Here is a 20190-nt window from a genome sequence, read left to right on the forward strand (position 1 = left end):
CAATTATAGATTGAGTTAACAAATATTTTCTCTTAAAAAGGCAAATATATTTTGAATATTAAAGAGCTAACAATAGTATGAATAAATTAAGTCTGCTACAATAAATAAGTCAGTCTGCTATAGAGCATTGATTAATTACCCCGAGAAAATGAGCTTTTGACTGAGGAGATGGAAGGTAGGAACTTTTGTAGTACTCTGAAGCATGGAGCAGGCCTGGGCCAGAGGGCCACTGTTTGGAGGTTAGGACAACACAAAGAAATTGGGGGAATAGATACTAGAAGACAGCCTGGAGGAACAGAAAAGGAAGTAGGAGGACATATAAGCAAAACCTGCCTATTTCAAAGATTTTGCATAGCAACTCTATGTTAAGAAAAGAAGATGAAACTTTCTTCTTTGCTCTTACACTACATGGTCTCTTCCTTATAGGACCCAGAACTCAGGCTAGTAATAATAGTATTAAAAACATATTGCTTGGAAAAAAAAAACCATACTACTTAAAATTTATACAGTATTTTACAGTTTACAAAGTGTTTTCACATTCTTAATTGATCCTTAAAACAACTCTATAACACAGTCATATGTTGGATTACTAATAGCACACTTTATAGATGACAATTAAGACTCAGAGAGGTCAGATATTAAGTAACTTGTTTATGGGCACACACTAAGTGACAAGAGCTGAGATCAGAACAAGTTTTTTGATTCCTAGCCAAGTGTGCTTTCCAATATAGCACACTGCCTTTTAGTACCGCCTTAAGTTAGTTGTCTACAGACTTACGGGGGCTAGCCTGGTAGCCTAGTCACTACTTAGAGTGACATTATTTTTAGGGGAAACCATGTTGTAAGTATTAGCAACTTACAGATGTACTTCTGGAACACAATTTTTGTATGATGAGTACAGTTTAGATGCTTAACAAATTCAATCCATCATTTCATTGCATTCTTAATTGTTTTTTTAATCTCCTAAAATTCCTTATTATCAGTCAAAATGGATTGAATACCATTAATTTTCCCCAAATTCTAAGAGATTAACATAGCTTGATAACTGTGAAATAAGGTAAAATGAAAGCAAATGAGATTTTTTTTTTAAAGCCTCTATATTTACTCACGGAGCAGAAGTGAGATGATTGTGAACACTTCGGCTTTCCTTAAAGAGCATTCTAGAGACAAAAAAGGCAGATAGACAATGTTACCCCTGGGTTTTCAATCAGTTATTATTTGCCACTATCTATCACTTGAAAGATTATTTGCACGGTCAACTGAATTACTGACTTGGGAAAAACATCTGAGTTATGGATAATCACTTGTTGGATAGATCTCTAAGTTCTTACCAAAGTGGCTGGAAAACGAGACTTTGCTTCTAATTATCCCACTGAATTTTAAGACTTCAGCATATCTAACTGTGGGATAATAGATCATTTTTTCCCCATTAACTAGAACTACAATGTAAAGAGGTTTGAAGACACAAAGGCTACATGACCTCTCAATTTGCTGAGGCTGGTCATCCATACTTAGACTATGAACCTTTCAAGTATTTAGAGGTGATTTCCCTGAATTTTTGAGAAAGTCCTTTTGAAAAATCTTCTTTCAATGAAAAATTCTAGTTGTTAACCTCCTGTAGAATACAATGTCTCTTTTCCTATGTACCCTAAATACAGATTATTTTTAACTTCGAAGTAGCCACCCATAAATAATCCTTCTATTTTTGCTATTACTGAATTTCTAGACTAACTAATAATAGTCTCTCTCCCCAAATTTATATTGTTCTTTCGAGTCTTACCCTCTTGTTCACCTTCCTCTACTACTGGCAAAACAAAAACACACAAAAGATGTGTCTTGTAAAAATTAACTTTTTGTATTTCCACATTCTCATGTCTATATCTATCTTATCTCTTTAAGGATGTAAATTTCATAAGAGAGGAGGCCTAAGTGTTTCTATCCGGCTGTGTATAGTGCCCAGCACATAGTAGGCTCTTAGCAAAATGTTTAAAAATTTTTTTTAAAGTAACATAAGGAACAAGATGATACACAGCTTAGGATGCTAAATTTCTTACCTAGCCTGCATCCAGCCCTTAGGCCACAATGGTTTCACTTCTGTCTCCATAAAGGTCTTAAGATAATCCTCAGCAGATTGGCTTTTATTTGTCTCTAGCTCATAGCATCCCAACTTAATCTTGACAAGGTTACATAACAAAGCCCTAAACAGGAAAAAAAATCTGACTATAAAAACTGTAGACAATTCTTTAAAGAGTTCAAGAAATGAAATTAGGGTAAGAGACACCTACCACTTCTAAACTATCTGGTGATGCATTTACTCTATTTCTAGAACACCTTGTTTACATCAAAACACTCACAACTAATGCTTTTTCAATCAAACCACCAAGGGCTGACATAGGGTCAAAAAAAAAATACAGTGATATTCCAATTAAGGAATACTGGCAAAAAAGATGGAGAAGACAGACAGCTGATTTATTTCACAAAGACACTCCACCCTTACTACTAATTTTTGGACCTAATCCATGAAAATGACAGAAAAAAATGTATTGCTTCTTGATTTATTCTGGGGAAATGAAAAATTTGTGGGAAAGTATCATATAACAAACTGCATAGTTCAAATTACAGAAATGAGAAAAGATCTAAAGCAAAGTAACTCTCTTGAATATAAATGTTTTCTCCATACTAGTCCTTCCTTTGCCAGATCTAGTCTTCCCCATAACCGGACTCCTTTTATAAAACAAGAGTAAAGGATATAGTTAAAATATACCTAATGGTATCATCCCAGTGGAATTTTTTTCTTGGTCCTATGACCCGTTTTCCTGGTTTCTCATCATCATCATCCTCAGATCCATTTTTTTCTCGTTCTTCATCTGCTTGTGACCTGAAAATGAGCCATTTAATTTCATAGAATGGTAAAGCCATAATCCATGACAAAGTGTGCAGGGGATCAACATTTCTATATAAAACATTGAATTTAATGTTAGCTCCCAAATGATGTGGTAAAGATCTTCCTCAGATTATTAGTCAAACAATAACAGATAGTATTTTGCCTCTCAGTTCACAAAGTATTTATTCGGGGCCCACAGCACTCTAGCTGGTCATTGTGGGTATTACCTGGCTACTGCAGGCTGTGGCTGCATTTCAGATCTTAAATACAACACATCCATTTAATGAAGTTACTTTTTATCTTGATGATATCATGGGAGCGGTAGGAAGTGATAATTCTGCTCTAGTAGGGACTGTAGCACTGGGACATTTGGATTTTTACTCAGGTATGGTGGAGACCTCTTGAAAGCCAATCCCCAGCAATCAAAAATTCTAGCTATGGGACAGATTAAATTCAGGAGTCTATCCAACCTGAAGTTATACATACCTAATACTCTTAGCTTGACTTCGAGCCTGGCAGTCCTCCTGATACTTGAACAACTGTTCAGGCATAACATTGCTGACAGCCAATTTCAGTTTCTGCAATGGTTCTCTTAAACGATCATCCTAGGAGAAAAACAACAAAGCTTTTACAAGCAAATTTGCAAATGAATGCTGCAAAAGAATCTGCAGAAGACATTTCAGATTTTGGGAGATGTCTATTCTAAATTACAACTAGGCCTCCAGAATAAGGATGCTTTAAAAATAATATGCCCAAACATATTGTAGTAAAGTTTCTTTAAAATAAATTGCATAAAACAGTGTTAAGTTGTTTTTCCACCTCCATTTCATCTTTCTTGGACATCCAATATTTGTCAGTTAAATTAATACCAGTACACTTTAATAATCAATATGTGAAGGAAATATGTAGCCATGACTTAAAGTAAACTTCTTATCTAACCTGCTTCTGATTTAAAATGGAATTTTCATTTTACCTTTCTTTACAAGTAATTCTCCACAAACTTACTCTTCCTAAATGTGCAGGTCAACATTAGGCAATTAAAGCTTTAAAAATTACACGAGAATTCTATTTCATATTTTTATATGCATTTCTTTGGAAGACATCAAAGCTCTCTTATCTCATTGGTCTTCATAATTCCTAAGAAAACGCTGTGACTTACACCTAGTTTAAAAACTGGGCTAAAAGAGAGATTAGATGATTTACTAAGTTCTGTCATAAGATCCTAGGGCAAAGGATCATAAATTTAGTTCAGGAAGGGATCTTTAAGGCCATCAGTTCAGCCTCTACTCTTTGTAGATAAAGAAACAGAGACCTAGAGATTTAAGTGACTTGCCTAGGGTCATATAGCTAATAAGTGTCTGTAGCAGGATTTGAACCTGGGTCTTGAGTCTACCAGTGCCTTACTATGCCACGCAGTTAACTAGTAGTAGAGTTGGAATGAGACTTCCAGTCCAGTACTATTTCTAAGATTTGTCAACTCTTCAAATTTCTTAACCAGGAAACTATGTTCAGGACATATACAATTCAAAAGTAATAAGAAATTTCCACAAGTCACTCACTGAAATAAGCTTCCTGACTACATCACATCTCATACATTCAAGATAAAACTCTAAGACTTCAACATCTTACCTGAACATTGAGGTGCAGCTTTTTTAGACGTTTTACCAGTGTGTCTTTATTACACGGTACGAAAGCCTCAAGGTGAGAATAGACTCCACTTCGGATGCCTGGGCTTTGTTCCTGTAACTGTAATTCAATGCTAAACAAAAGTAATTAAAAAAATTGCTATAGATTTTGTTAAGTCGAATCATGCAGCAACTAGGGGATGGATAGCACAAGTACACTAAATCTATTTTTCTTTTATATCCCCACTATTCCTAATACCAGAGGCAGCATGATGTAATGGCAATATGACATCATATGCATGCATGTATGTGTAGCCCCAATCTCTCCACTGAGATTTGGTCCTGTATCACCAATTGCATCCACAACTGAGATTGAGCTTGAGGCCATGGCAGAAAGTGGTGAGAGTGAGGGTACGAACTAGCCCTTTTCTCCTCAAGGATCCTTTTTTTTGGTGAGGCAATCAGGAGTTAAGTGACTTGCCCGGGGGTCACACAGCTACTAAGTACCACAAGTCTGAGGCTGGATTTGAACTCAGGTCCTCCTGAATCCAGGACTGGTGCTCTATCCACTTCTGCCCCTTCTTAAGGCTCTTATTGCACCAGAAGATATATAATAAATATGACACCTTAGTCTGACAAAGACCTGATTTTGTTTATGGAGGTGGGTGTTGGAAGGGTTGGAGCTTGTGAACGATTGTAAAGTGATACAGTTTTTTTATATTCTCGATATTTCTTGTGGAAAAATTCAAACAAACTCAAAATTTGAGTAGTGCTCAAAATGTTCCCTATTATATTAATCTCTTGGAACAAATTCAAGTTTTCAAAATGCAGTTCAGGCCTTCAACACACCTCTTACGTAGACTATTGCAACTGCTTCCTAATTGGTCTCCTTGATTCAAGTCTGTCTTCCCTCCATCTGCTCCAACAGATATGCTGTTACTAAAGTAATTTTCCTTAAGCACATATCTGACCATGTCACTTCCCTACTCAATCAACTCCAGTCACTTCCTATTGCTCCTAAGACAAACTACAAACTCCTTTTCTTGGTTTTTAAAGCTCCTCACAACCTGGCCCCAAACTATTATTAAAGCTGTACTAGACACAGCTTCCCCTCAATCTTGCCAAACTGGCCTTCTTTCTATTCCTCACACACATTTTATCTCTCCTCCCCAAGCCTTTGCACTGACTTTCCACGCCTGGAATGCATTCCTTCTGAGATTCTCCATCTTTTAAGACAGTTCAAGCCCTAGGAAATGTTTCCTGAATCTCTCACCCGATAGGATCCTCCAAACTTACTTTGCATATGTTTACTAACTTTCTAGTCACCTGTATGTATTTTATAGGTAGCTGCCTCCTCTATTAGAATGTGAGCAGAGAGTGTTTCATCCTTTGCACCTAGGCATGGTAATCGGCACATGGTAGGCACTAAAAAATATTGGTTGACTGATTCAACTAGGATGTTTTGAGTTGATTCCTATATCTAACACAAAGTGGTCTTGACCTAAAGGACCTGTTCCTGGAAATTCAGGGAAAAATATGACCTGTCACCAATATAGTTCAGGTAAATAAACAAAGTAGTATTTTTCCATATCTGTAGCAGTTTCTTTCTTAATGTAATCCTAGAAAAATACCAACACTCTCTCCAGATGAACTTATAATGTTTCCCTTTATTATGTTCTAAGTACTACACAACTAAACAAATTTCCTTACGTAACTTACCTTCCAGGGAACCCTGACAAATAAACTCAATTATGTTCAACGTTCAAATATGGTAACTACCTTATCTCGACTGTCTGTTAATAGCTATATCTTTTTAACATCTGCTTATTTTAGCTGTTTTTAGTTGTTTTCATTTTCAATTAAATTGTTTCAACTATAGTTTTATAAGGAACCTCAAGTGCTTTTCTGGGAAGCAGACAAGGAATAATTTCTAAGCAAACAATTAAATAAGATGTTTAAAAAGTAGTTGGCCTAGGATTTTATCAGTGGGGGAAAATGAGGGAATATTCAGAAGCTATTAGGGATAAAATGTCTTTGGAGAAAGGGCTTTCTGGTAAGTGTGCTTCTTCTCAAAGATGGAAAAATTTCTGTGGCAGCTACTATTGTATAGAGTTGTAGAGGCTCAAAATAGTCACTGTAATACAATTTTAAGATGCAGCCTAGAGCTAATTAATAAAACTATCAATGTAAAATATATGGAGCAGGGGGATGATCTGAAGATTTAGACAATACTCTTCAAAACTCATACCATGGCTCAACTGCTTCAGAATGAACTATAACTCTGAAAAGGAAAGGAAGTCCAGCTTCCTTATACAGAGGGGATTGGGAAGGGAATAAGCATTTATCTAAGTGCCTACTATGTGCTAGGCACTATGCTAAGCACTTTTACAAATATCATCTCATTTGCTCTTCACAACAATCTTGGGTGGTAGGTGCAGTTCATTACCCAATTTTGCAGTTGAGGAAAATGAGGCAGAGGTTAAATAATTCGCCCCAGGATTACAGATCTAGCAAGTGGCTGAGGCTACATTTAAACTCAGGTGTTCCTGACTCCAGGGTCAGCACTGTTAGCCAAAAAGGAGAAAACTCCTCTGGATGCTAGTTGGTCCAATGTCTATGTCAAAGAAGATAAGGACTACTCTTCTCTTTCCCCTGATATTTCACGGCATTACCCTTTTCTGGTTCTCCTTTCAGACTCCTTTGCTGGTTTATGTCCACTACATCTGGGTATTCCCGAAGACATCCCTCATGAGCTCCTATGGGTTTAATTATCATTTCAGTGTAGATGACTCATAGGCCCAGTATGTCCCTAAGCCTCTGGCTAGCATCCCCAACTGCCTGCCTATTAGACATTTCAAAGTGGATGTCCCAAAGACACTTCACACTTAACATCTCTACAATAGTGCTCATTCATTATTTCCTCAAAAAAAGGCACCCCTCTACCAAAATTCTCTATTTCTGTTGAAGGCACCAAAATTTTTCTAGTCTCTGATATTTGTATCTCAGTATTACCCTCAACTGCTCCTTGTCTCTGACCCTACATGTCCAATTAGTTGCAAAATCTGGCTGTTTCTAGTTCCACATCTTTTGCACTCAGCCCCTTTTCTCCTATTTAACAGATAATTCATCTTACTTTAGGTCCTCGTCATCTCTTGCTTAGTTTGCAATGGCACCCTAATTGTATCTGTACCTCAAATCTCTCCCCACCCCAGCCTATACTCTAACGGGGAAGAAGGGAGCAGGAAGTAAACATTTATTAAAGCTACTATGTGCCAGGTACTATAGTAAGCACTTTACAAATATCTCATTTGATCCTCACAACCACAGGAGGTAGGTGTTAACATTATCTCCATTCTACAGCTGAGAAAAGTGAGGTAGACAGAGGTTAAATTACTTGTCCAGGGTCTGAACTCAGGTTTCTTCCTGACTCAAGGCCCAGCTTTCTATCCACTGCAATACCTAGCCACCTAATACTACCCAAGGGGATTTTTTAAAGTGCAGATCTGACCGTGTTGCTATCCTACTCAAATTTCAATGGCTCCCGACTGTCTCTAGGATAAAACAAGCTCCTCTGTTTAGCTTTTAAAGCCTTTCACAATCTTCTTCCAACTTAGATTTTGAACATCATGTGCATGTGCAATACTCCCCCTCCTGTACTGTTACTGTGCAAAAAACCAATCTAACATTCTCTCTGTTTCTCACATCACTTCAACTGTTGCCTCGTCTTTGCCTTTGTACTGGCCATTCTTGCATGCCTGGAACGAACGCTCTCATTACTTCAACATCTCACATAATCTCTCTTTCTTGAAGATGCAACTTACACATCTCCATCTACATGAAGCCTTTTCTAATTCCAACTGCTAGTATCTTAACCTTCCCTAAACTTGTATTAAAACTACTTGTTATTTATTCTCTTTATATATGTCCTTGTTGTCTCCTCCATTAGAATATAAAGCTCTTTCTGAGGTTATCACATCACACCTATCAGATTGGCCAACATGACAAAACAGGAAGATGATAAATGTTGGAGAAGATGTGGGAAAACTGGAACACTAATGCATTGCTGGAGTTGTGAAATGATCCAATCATTTTGGAGAGCAATCTGGAACGATGCCCAAAGGGATACTATAAAAATGTTCATACCCTTTGACCCAGCAATAGCACTTCTAGGGCTGTATCCCAAAGAGATCATAAAAAAATGGGAAAAGGACCCACATGCACAAAAATATTTATAGCAGCTCTTTTTGTGGTAGCAAAGAATTGGAAGTTGAGGGAATGCCCATCAATTGGGGAACAGCTGAACAAGTTGTGGTATATGAATGTAATAGAATACTATTGTGCTATGAGAAATGATGAGCAAGCAGACTTCAGAAAAACCTGAAAAGACTTGTATGCAATGATGCTGAGTGAAGTGAGCAGAATAGGGACAATGTTATACACAGTAACAGCCACGTTGTGTTATGACTAAGGTTGAAAGACTTAGATCCTTGCATTGCTGAGAAGGGTTAAGACATCTCCAAAGGTCTCATGATGGAAAATGCTATCCATATTCAAAGAAAGTACTATGGAGTATGAATGCAGATCGAAGCATACTAATTGCTATTTTTTTTCTTCTGTTTCCTCTTTCTGGTGGTTCCTCCTATTCATTCTAAGTCTTCCTTACAACATCCCCAATGTGAAAATACGTTTAATAGGAATGTACATGCAAAGCCTATATCACACTGCGTTCTCTCTTGGGGAGGGAGGTGGAAAGGGAGGGGGAGAAAAATTTTAAACTCAAAAGCTTATTGAAGTGATTGTTGATAAATCAAAATAAATTAATAAAAAAAAATACAAAGTTCTTGAGAGTAGATTTGTTTTATTTTTTTACTTTGTATCACCACAACCTAGCATAGTACATGGCATACACTAGGTGCCACAGAAGCATATTAAGGTCTCCTTTTACTTAAAGAAAATATTAAGAAATATTTATCCAGTCTCAAGTCCTTTCCAAATTCACTTGAAGGAAAACTTATTAGCACTTAGTCAGTCTTCTAGGATAACAAACTTATCCCTCCTTTAAAAAAACTATTTTCTATTAGGAAACTCTGTAAAAAGTTAAGATTATATTCTATGGTACCAAAAAAAATGGATTAAAGGTAGTAACTAGATTTAAGAGTGGGGACTACTTTAACTTAGTTAAGGTCACTGCTTAGCTCCATCCTTAACCAGATAAAATGATTTAAGAAAGGATTCTTTAGGATGAGGATTTTAAGTTATGATTGTGCTGTCTGATGAATGCATACTGTTAAATGAACTTTTATCTAAGCTCTGCAACTATGTTCTAATATATTGTGAAATTTTCTTTGCTCAAAAATACTATAAATTTTAACTCCAAAATGACTAATGGGAGATAAATTTCTAATGGCATGAGAAGACTCTGGCAGTCAGGACTTTTCTCTAAGCAGAAAAAATGCTTACACTAAAATAATTAAAATTAATAAAATTGTTTCTGTCGGGCTTATGCTTAAAATACAGAGAATATAATTTTCTACCATAGCATTTAATAAATATTTGTTAATTGACTGATTTCTCCACAGAAATAAAGACTTTCTTGCCTATAGAGAATTCTAATCAGTGGAAAATAGAATGTATTTGTTAACAGGTTCATGAACTAACCTTAATGATAATTTCATGCTTCTAAAGGTAAAGCACAAACAGTAGAACTGCTATTCTGGACTGATAACGGCTAGACAAGAAATGCAGTGACCAACTCAGATTTTTAATAGAATGTACAGAAGAAGAGAAAGTGTGGTATGGATAGAAAGCTGGCCTCTGAATCCTGAAGACCTGGGTTTAGGAACTGCCTTTGACACTGACTACATGACCCCCTTCAAGCCCCTTAACCTCTCAGTGATCCAGGAAACTCTTTTTTTTTTCTTTCTTTCTTTCTTTTTTTTAAAAGGCAACTGGGGTTAAGTGACTTGCCCAGGGTCATACAAGTATCAAGTATTTGGTCTGAGACCACATTTGAACTCAGGTACTCCTGACTTCAGGGCCGGTGCTCTATCCACTGAGCCACCTAGCTGCCCCCAGGAAACTCTTTAAGACTGTATGCTGCCATATACCAAGACAAGGTCAAAATGGGCACACCATTTAGACATAATGGGTGAAACTATATGCAAACGAGGAGAGCAAGGAATAGTCAGATCTATGGAGAAGGGAAGAATTTATGACCAAATAAGAGAGAGAACATATAAAATACGAAATGGATAATTTTGATTACATTAAATTAAAAAAGCTTTTGCACAAACAAAGCCAATGCAACCAAGATTAGAAGGGAAGTAGACAGCTGGGAAACAATTTTTTTGCCAGGGTCCCTGATAAAGGCCTCATTTCTAAAATACACAGAGAACTGAGCCAAATTTATAAGAATCATTCCCCAATTGATAAATGGTCAAAGGATATGAACAGGTAGTTTTCAGAAGAAGAAATTAAAGCTAGCTATAGTCATATGATAAAAATGCTCTAAAACACTACTGTTTAGAGAAAAGCAAATTAAAACAACTCTGAAGTACCACATCACACCTATCAGATTGGTCAACATGACAAAAAAGGAAAAGGATAAATGTTGGAGAAGATGTGGGAAAATTGGAACAATAATTCATTGTTGGTAGAATTGTGAACTGACCCAACCAATCTGTAGAGCAATTTGGAACTACGCCCAAAGGGGTTTTGTGCATACCCTTTGATCCAGCAATACCATTACTAGGTCTGTACCCCAAAAAGAACATAAAAAAGGGAAAAGGACCTACATGTACAAAAATATTTACAGCGGCCCTTTTTGTGGTGGCAAAGAATTGGAAATTGAGGGGATACCCATCAACTGGGGAATGGCTGAACAAACTGTAGTATACGAATGTAATGGAATACTGTTGTTTCATAAGAAATGGTGAGCAGACAGATTTCAGAGAAACCTGGAAAGACTTGCATGAACTCATGCTGAGTGAAGTAAACAGAACCAAAAGAACATTTTACACAGTAACAGCAACATTGTGTGACAACTGACTTTGTTAGACTTAGCCCTTCTGAGCAATGCAATGATCTAAAACAATTTCAAAAGGCTCACGATGCAAAATACTATCCACATTCAGAGAAAGAACTACGAGGTCTGAATGCAGACTGAAGCATACTATTTTCTTTTTGTTGTTGTTGTTGTTTTTTGTTTTTTTCTTTCTTGCAGTTTTTCCCTTTTGTTCTGATTCTTCTTTTACAACATGACTAACATGAAAATGTTTCATATGATCATACATATATAGCCTATATCAGATTGTATGCTGTCTTGGGGAAGGGGTAGTGGACGGAACAGGGAAAATTTAGAATTCAAAATCTTACAAAAGTAAACACTGAAAACTAAAAATGAAATTTTTTAAAAAGACTGTAAGTTGCAGGAAAGGTGCTGGCTTATATTAGTAAAGGGAGTTTTCTACGTACAGAAGATGGAAGCAAGTGCAAGAAAATGAGGATTCCATTCAGCTCTATTGAACAAAAACCTACTAAGCACCTAACATGTGCAGGGAACTGTGCAAGAACACTAAAGAGACACATAGTCCTATAACACTGTCAAGCTGAAGCCTAGAACTGTTAGAGATGGTGATAAACAATGAGGACAACAGTGCCTAGCACATGAGGCACTTAATATCTGTTGAATGATTTCTTCTGGAAAAAAACCTTGAGATTCTAAGAGGCCAACGTGAGGACAGAATGTACTCCATGCATGGAGTTTGCTCAGTAGAAAGACGCAGAGATGGAAGACAGAATGTGGCATATGAGGTATAGCAAATAAGCCAGTTTGGTTGACATACAGAGCATGTAAAGGGGAATAAGCCACATTGCGAACAGTGTTAAAAGACAAAAAGAGGAGTTTGTATTTGATCCTACAGGCAATAGGGAAACTAACCATTGGAAGTTTTTAAGCAGAAGAGAGGGACATGGTTAAAATTATGCTTTAAAAGTAGTATCAAGTGTGTGTGGAAAATATATTTGAAAAACAACTCGAGGCAGAGACCAATTAGGAAGATACTGCAGTATTCCAGATGAACTAGGATGATAGGTGTATTAAAGGACAGAAGGAATGCCAGAGAAATTGTAGAGGTAGAAGTGACAAGACTTGGCCACAGAATAGATTTGGGGAGGTAAGGGAGAGTGAATAGTTTAGCGTGATTCCAAAGCTGCAAATCTGGGTAACTGAAAGTGTGGTAACAGAAACAGGGAAATTAAGAGGCACAGTGGTTTTGGGGGGAAATCAAGCAACAGAGGCAATAGGAGGGGAAAGGAGGAGAGCCATGAGGAGATCTTGGTTTGGACTTTTCTCTAAGCAGAAAAATTTTTAGATTAAAATAATCTAAATTAATAACTTTCTGCTGGAATAGTGCCCAAAATACAGAGAACAGATTTTCTTTCATAGCACTTAAGCAATGTCTGTTGGCTGAATTATTTCTCCACAGAAATAAAAACTTTCTTTATTTATATAGTATCTATTATGTGCCAGGCACTGTGTTAAAAGCTTTATAAATACTATATAATTTGATCTCATTTAATGGTAAGTAAACACCTAGTTGTTTTAACTTAAGTTAAAGTCACCAGGCCCAGGTAAATCATAACCTAGGGTACAATCAAAGAACTGGCAGTTGTAATTGTTGAGTTCTGTGAGTAATCACTGCAAGATCTTGAAGAAATTTGCCAAAGGGCAAATGTTCTGATTTTTGATAAAGGGAACTAAATGAAATTTAAAGCTATAGGCCAGTGATCTTGACTTCTATTTCTGGGGAAATAAAGAGATGGTTTGTGAACATTCAAAAACAAAAGCAGGGACAACTAAAAGTAGGTATGGTTTAATTTTAAAAAAAGTCATGGTAGATTCATCTCATTTTCTTTTTCGACAATAAGTAGACTGTAGAAGTTAGGGAAATGCTGTGAACAAAGTACATTTAAATATCAGTAAAACATGTAAGAGTCTCCCATACTACCCTTAAGAATAAGACAGAATAATGTGGACCAAATGACCACAAAAATCATAGGATCAAAGACTAAGAACTGGAAAGGCTCTCAAAGGTAGAGGTCAATACTTTCATTTTATAGATGAGAAAACTAAAGCTGAGAAAAGTGACTCGTCCAAAGAAAAAGAGTTAGCAAGCAGCAGAGAAGGAATTCAAACTCAGGTCCTCTTCTTTTTCTAAGTACAGAGTTCTCAACTACACCAAACTGATAATACAGTTAGATGAATTGGGAATTGATTCTGTAGCCAGACCAAAAGAGTAGAGAACTCTCTAATAGAATGCACCAGGGATGTGTCTTTGACAGTCTACCGTTCAAGAATTTTATTAACGATTTTGATTAAATCCAAGAAAGACAATGTTGCATATAGTAGATCTAATACTTGGCGTGGAGTCAGGAAGACCTATATTCAAATCTCACTTCTGACAGTTACTAGCTGGGTTGCCATGAGCAATCTACTAACTCTGGGATTCAGTTTCCTCTTCTACAAAATGGGAATAAGTACTCTGCAAACCTTAAAACATTATATCAGCTATTATCAAAAATGCAGATTAACATGAAACAGAGGAACAGTTAACACACTAAATGATCAAGTTAGAATCTCGAAAGATCTTTACAGGCTTGAACAACGGGCCACATCTAGTAAGATGAAATTTAATAAAGGTAAGAGTAAATTTTTATACCTTGGTTTAAAAAGATTAACCTCACAAGTACAAAATGGTAAAAATGTAGTTCAACAATAGCTCCTAAGAAAAAGCTCTGGGGGATTTTAATGAATATGAGTGAAGAGTGAAACACAAGAGCGAAAAAGACTAAGGGCTCTTGTAAGTTGCATTAAGAGAGGCATAAGCGTCCTCTAGCCTTCTGTGATCAGAGCAAATCTGAATAATGTGCTCAGTTCTGGATGTCACATTTTAGTAAGGATATAGGCAAGTTGGAGTACATTCAGAAGAGGGTGATCTGGAAGGTGAGAAAGTAGAGTATATTAAAGAATGTGGGGACAATTAACCTGAAGAAGAGAGGAATATGACAGTTCTCTTCAAGTATCTGAAGGGCTACCATGTAGAAGAGGAATTAGACTTGTTCATCTTGACCCTGAAGGAGCAACGGGTGGAAGTCACATGGTTTAAAGTTTTAAAGGAAAAACATCCTAAAATTAGAGATAACCAAATATAAAATAATTAGAGATAACCAAATATAAAATAGACCTTCTAAGGTTAATCAATCAAACATTTATCAAGCATCTCTATTTTCCAGGCCCTGTGTTAGGAATTAGTGATTTAAAGACAAAAAAAATAAAATAAAACAATTCATACTCTCAAGGACTTTATATTCAATCAGGAGAAACAACATGTAGGCACAGAATAATTATATACAGAATAAATATAAGATAGGGAAGGAGGGCATTAATAGTTGGGGAGATCAAAAAAGGCTTCATGTAGAAGGTGGTGCTTGTATCTTGAAGGAAAAGAAGGATTCTATGAAGTAGAGGTGAGGAAGGAATGCCTTCCAAGCATGGAGAATAGTCAGTGCAAAGGAAGAGAGATGAAAAGATGGAAATCTATGTGTGAGAAACAAAAATAAGGCCAGTTTAGACAGACGATAGAGTGCAGGAATGTGAATAATGTATAATGGAAAGACAGGCTGAGAAAGGTTTTGAAGGGTTTTAAAAGATGTTAAAACAAGTGAGTTTATATTTTATTCTAGAGGCAATAGAGAACCACTATAGCTTACTGGGTAGGGGAGTAATGTGATCAGAAAGGCGCTTAAGGGAAATAATTTTAGGAGGAGTATGAAGGATTGTTCAGAATAGGGAGAGACTTTAATCAAAGAAAATAATTGGTAGGTACCTTCCAGGAAAGAGGTGACAAGGGTCTGAATGAACTAAGGTCATGGCTATGCGAACAGAGAAAGACAGGGTCAGATGTGAGAGATGTTGTGGAGGAAGGAAAGACAAGATCTGGCAACTGACTACATATGTGGAATGAGAAACAGTGAAGAGTCTATAACTAAAGATATAAATCTGGAAAACTGAAGAATAGTGGCACCTTTGACACAAACAAGTGAATATGGTAGCAGGGTTGAGTGAGTTCTGTTTCAGATATGTTGAATTAAGATGTCTCTAAGACGTCCAAGATGAAATGTCCAAAAAATCAGTGAAACAAAACCAGAACTCAGAAGAGAGAATGGGGCTGGACATGTATATCTTTGAGACATCTGATCAGCTTTAATAGTAAAACCCATAGGAGCTAATAAGGCTACCAACAGAGAGAGGCACAAAGACAGAGAAGACTCAGAGAGGTATTGAGGCATTAGGGAGCACTTGTAAGCATGTATTAGGGCAGTGGCTATTTCAGAAGGAGAGGAAACATGTGAAAGATTCTGTAGATATACACTCAACAAAACCTGGCACATTGTTGGATAGGACAGTGGAGAGTTAGAATGTGGAAGAGAGAAGAGTTAAGGACTCTGAGGTTACAAATTTAAGTAATTTAACCAGAAAGATGGTGGTGGCCTCAACATACGTAGATGAATTTGGACAAGCTATAGGTTAAGTGTATGTGTTAAGGAACCAGGATGAGGGAGGGAAGGGCAACAAAAATGATGAGCTCCATTTCTGGCATTTTAAATACCAACGGACAACTAGATAGAGATGGCTAGTACTGTTGATCTAGAAAGAGAGCAAATTCTGGAGTTATTTACTGAGATGAAGAGTGTAACAATGTATAGAAGTTGTGGAGAGACAGACTTGGCCTGAATATTAGGAAAAACTTTTGAACAATCAGAGCTAGCTAAAGAGGAGTATGTTGCTTTGAGATGGTATAGGCTCCCACTGAATTACAGATCTTGAAGGATAGGCTGGATGAACACTTGTTGACGTACTCTGGAGAAGATTCTTGTGCAAATATGGATTGGACAACATAGTCTCTGAGGTTCCATATATCTCTGAGATACACAAGATATCCTAAGCAGATGTCACTCAGAGAGAGTTTAGAAAGTAAAAAGGGTCCAGAACAGAGCCTCTGGGAAGAAGTATGCTCAAAAGACACATGGGAGGTTGCAAAAGAGACTGAAGTACAATAGTCATAGAGTCACGAGAAGGGGACAGAAATTTGCAACAGAAACTAAGAAAAAAAATTAAAAAAAAAATATCCAAGAAGAGGATAATAATACCAGATGAGGTTTGTTTTCTTTTTTTAAATTTTTTGTTTTTCTTTTGATTTTTGGTGAGGCAATCGGGATTAAGTGACTTGCCCAGGGTCACACAGCTAATAAGTGTCAAGTGTCTGAAAACATATTTGAACTCAGGTCCTCCAGACTCTAAGGCTGGAGCTCTGTCCACTGCACCACCTACCTGCCTCATAATATCACATGTTACAGAAAGGGAATGAGGATGAAAGCTAAGGAAGGGTTACTGAATTTAACAGTAAAAAGCTCATTGGCAGCTTTGGAAAAGATAGTTCATTCAATTACAGAAATGAGCAGATGATAAAAAAAAAGCAGAAGCAATGAGTGTAGATGCTTCTTTCTAGGAGCTAGGAAGAAAAAGGTACAGAAAAGAGGAATGGCAGTTTGTGAGGATTATGTAAAAGATTAATAAGCATGGGAGGAAACTTTGTAAGAGAATAAGAAGCCATCAAGATGAATAGAAGGCTTTTCATGTAGCACATGCAGCAAAGTAAAAATGTGTATGATTTTTTGACTTCCCCAAGTAGGAGCTTCAGCATGAGAATAGCACTGGAGAAGATGAATGATGTGAGTTATCTAAAGCTGGTTAGCAGAGCAAGAATTCCAAGAGATTAAGCAAACAAGGCATTCAAGGACATCCATGAAACAGCTGACTACTGAGATCGAGGCTGTGTAGAAAAGAAGTAAGGTCAATGAGGGGAGATGTACTATGCAAAATAAATTTACTGAGTTTTATTGTGTTCTGCATGCATCCCATCCCTACAGCATATCACTTCCCACTGGAAACATTACGAGCTAGGAATTCCACCTTGGAAAAGGAACTGAGCAGAAAATTCTATTTTAAGAAGTAATAGGGAGGGGCAGCTAGGTGGTGCAGTGGGTAAAGCTCCAGCCTTGGGGTAAGTAGGACCTGAGTTCAAATCTGGCCTCAGACACTTGACACTTACTAGCTTGGTGACCCTTGGCAAGTCACTTAACCCCAATTGCCTCACCAAAAAAAAAAAAAGAAAGAAAAAATAACAGGGCAATTCTAGAATGCTGAGAGTCTGCTGACTTGGGGTATCATGTCCTGGAGGTGGTAAGCACCTGGTATCATTTTCTTGATAAAGGAATGGCTTTGTTCTTGCCTAGGAGATAAGATAAAAAAGGATATTCCCACTTGCTGATTAAAAAAAATCTGATCTTGGATTGTTGAGTATACTAAATGGAAGGAAAAAAGAGAAAGAAGACTAAGGCTCTAAGTCACGGAGTTTGGGCATTACTGGATACATCGCTCGGTAGTTCTGGCTAAAAAGGGGGGAAGTAACGTAAAGCAAAGCGACAGGGTTGATGGAGGCAGGAGGGGAATGAATCTCTGGCTATGACTATGGAAAGGAGGACCTAGGAAAACATACCACACACAACCCATGGGGAGGGGACGAAGTATCTTCACTCATCAGGTCAAATGGGCCAGATTATTGTGAAGATTTTTTTAAAAAATCTTCTTTCTTAAAAAGTGAACGTAATCTCACGAGGATCTAAGACATCTCCAGAGGCCTCAGAATGGAAAATGCTGTCCACATCCAAAGAAAGAACTATGGAAGTCAAATCGCTCTCACTTATTTTTACCTTCAGTTGAATTTTGTTTCATCTTTCTGATGGTTCCTCCTATTGGTTTTAATTTTTACTTACAACTTCACTAATGTGAAAATATGTTTAATGGGTATGTAAATGTAAAGCCTGTGTCAGACTGTGCGCCGTCTTGGGGAGGGTGGAGGGGAGAAAAAGGGAGAAAAATTTTCAACTCCAAAGCATATGGAAAAAAAAATTTTTTTTTAATAAAAATTAAAAAAAAAAGTGAACGTAATCTACTACAAAAGGCTGCCAGGATTTACTAACATTAATATTTATTAAATGCCTGCATGGTATATAGCACTTCATTGTTGTACATTTATTTACATATTTGCTTTATGAGACTGTAACTCTCAACTGTCTCTCTATCACTATCAAAAATGCTACTCACCCTAACTCCCACAACTAGGCATTCATTTTATTTTTTTCTTCAGTTAAAGGAACAAAATCTTGTCAATCCAGTGATAGTCAAAACATTCCTGTTGTTAACAATTTTACACCCAACTGCCTTTGGGAACAACAGTCAGCATTTGTTACAATCTTTGGTAACACTCATTAACCCACAGACTCATCAGTATTATACTCTAACCAAATGAACTAAATGGCCATTAATTTGAAATCAAGCACGTGTGCACACACATGCTTATACTTGTATACATTACTTTTTTCCCCTCAAATTCTATAGCTTTTTCATTTAAGATACTTTCCATTGGGCCACAAACACTTATTACAAACATTTATGTAATTTATATTCATTCTCACTAAAAGCCAATAATCAGGGGAATAATTTTTCATAAGCCCAGAGAAATACCATAGTACAACAATGTAGTGAACCTAATATTTCATGGAATCTCAAAACAGGAAGGAGCTTCAGAAGCTACTTAAATACAAACCATACAAATAAGGGCGGAGAATCCCCCTTTTAATATTCTTAGCAACTGGTCACATAGCCTTCATTGGAAATGCTATCTAGTTAGTGAAGGCACCTCCATGAAATATGATGTAGAACCACTGCTTTTTGGTATCTAACACAATACACTGTTTCTTTTTAATAGAAACAAATGTAACAATTATCTCAGGGGTTCTTAACCAAAGAAATTAGTTACTTACTCCAGTAGAATGTTGTTCATATCCTGTGTGAAGAATTTTTTCCTACCTTCTTCATCAAAAAGCTTGGCAGCCTAGAACATACACAGTATAAAGTAAAAACTAATGTTTACTATAACTTTCATAATAAACAAACTAAAACACAAAACCAGAGACCCAGCAACTATGTGCCCTTCATCCTATTCAGATATTTTCTTATAATCAAAAGGAAATATAAAGCATTCTCTTCCCACAATATTTCCAATAAAATTAAAATTTTAGAATATTTAGAATATTATTAAATATTAAATATTTAATATTTAGACTAAATCCTCGGTTTGGTCCAGCAACAGAATCTATGATAAAAGCACATTTTTAAAGTACGGTCAACTCAGGATTAACCACACAAAATCATGGGGAATAGAAGTACTAGTAAATCAAAAAATTATTTAGTTTGGTATTTGAACACTTTATTGTATATACATTAGACTATATTGGCTATGGTACCGTAAATTTCAATTTACTTCAAACCAGTGACACTAATATTATTTCAAAGACTCAACTCAGGTCAGGCTGACAATTAAAGCCTGGTTTGCACAGAATACAGGATGACACTGATGTTGCAAAGCATAATACTTACAAGAACTGTCCGCTCTGTATGTAAACTTAACAAGGAAAAACACCCCCAATGACCAAGAGTGTTTTATTCATTGAGTCCCCCTCTTTGCTCACAACTATCCCAGAACCATCTAAGACAGA

At 36.7% G+C, this 20190-nt stretch overlaps 1 protein-coding gene across 3 annotated transcripts in view; it reads right to left on the minus strand.

The window, feature by feature from the left end:
- Positions 1 to 20190, minus strand: part of UBN2 (ubinuclein 2) — a 126338-nt gene that overhangs the window by 38919 nt on the left and 67229 nt on the right. For 2 of the 3 annotated variants that reach the window (XM_020998067.2, XM_020998066.2), the window contains exons 7-12: positions 19456 to 19526; positions 4514 to 4643; positions 3371 to 3489; positions 2765 to 2878; positions 2055 to 2198; positions 1110 to 1160 (exon numbers count right to left, since the gene is read on the minus strand). In XM_020998067.2, coding sequence (XP_020853726.1) covers positions 1110 to 1160; positions 2055 to 2198; positions 2765 to 2878; positions 3371 to 3489; positions 4514 to 4643; positions 19456 to 19526 — 629 coding nt within the window. The remainder of the gene's footprint in view (positions 1 to 1109; positions 1161 to 2054; positions 2199 to 2764; positions 2879 to 3370; positions 3490 to 4513; positions 4644 to 19455; positions 19527 to 20190) is intronic. The other variant, XM_020998068.2, reaches the window with a different exon arrangement.

Source organism: Phascolarctos cinereus, unplaced genomic scaffold (genome assembly GCF_003287225.1).
Source record: "Phascolarctos cinereus isolate Bilbo 61053 unplaced genomic scaffold, phaCin_HiC Scaffold_1;HRSCAF=81, whole genome shotgun sequence".
Lineage (NCBI taxonomy): Eukaryota > Metazoa > Chordata > Mammalia > Diprotodontia > Phascolarctidae > Phascolarctos > Phascolarctos cinereus.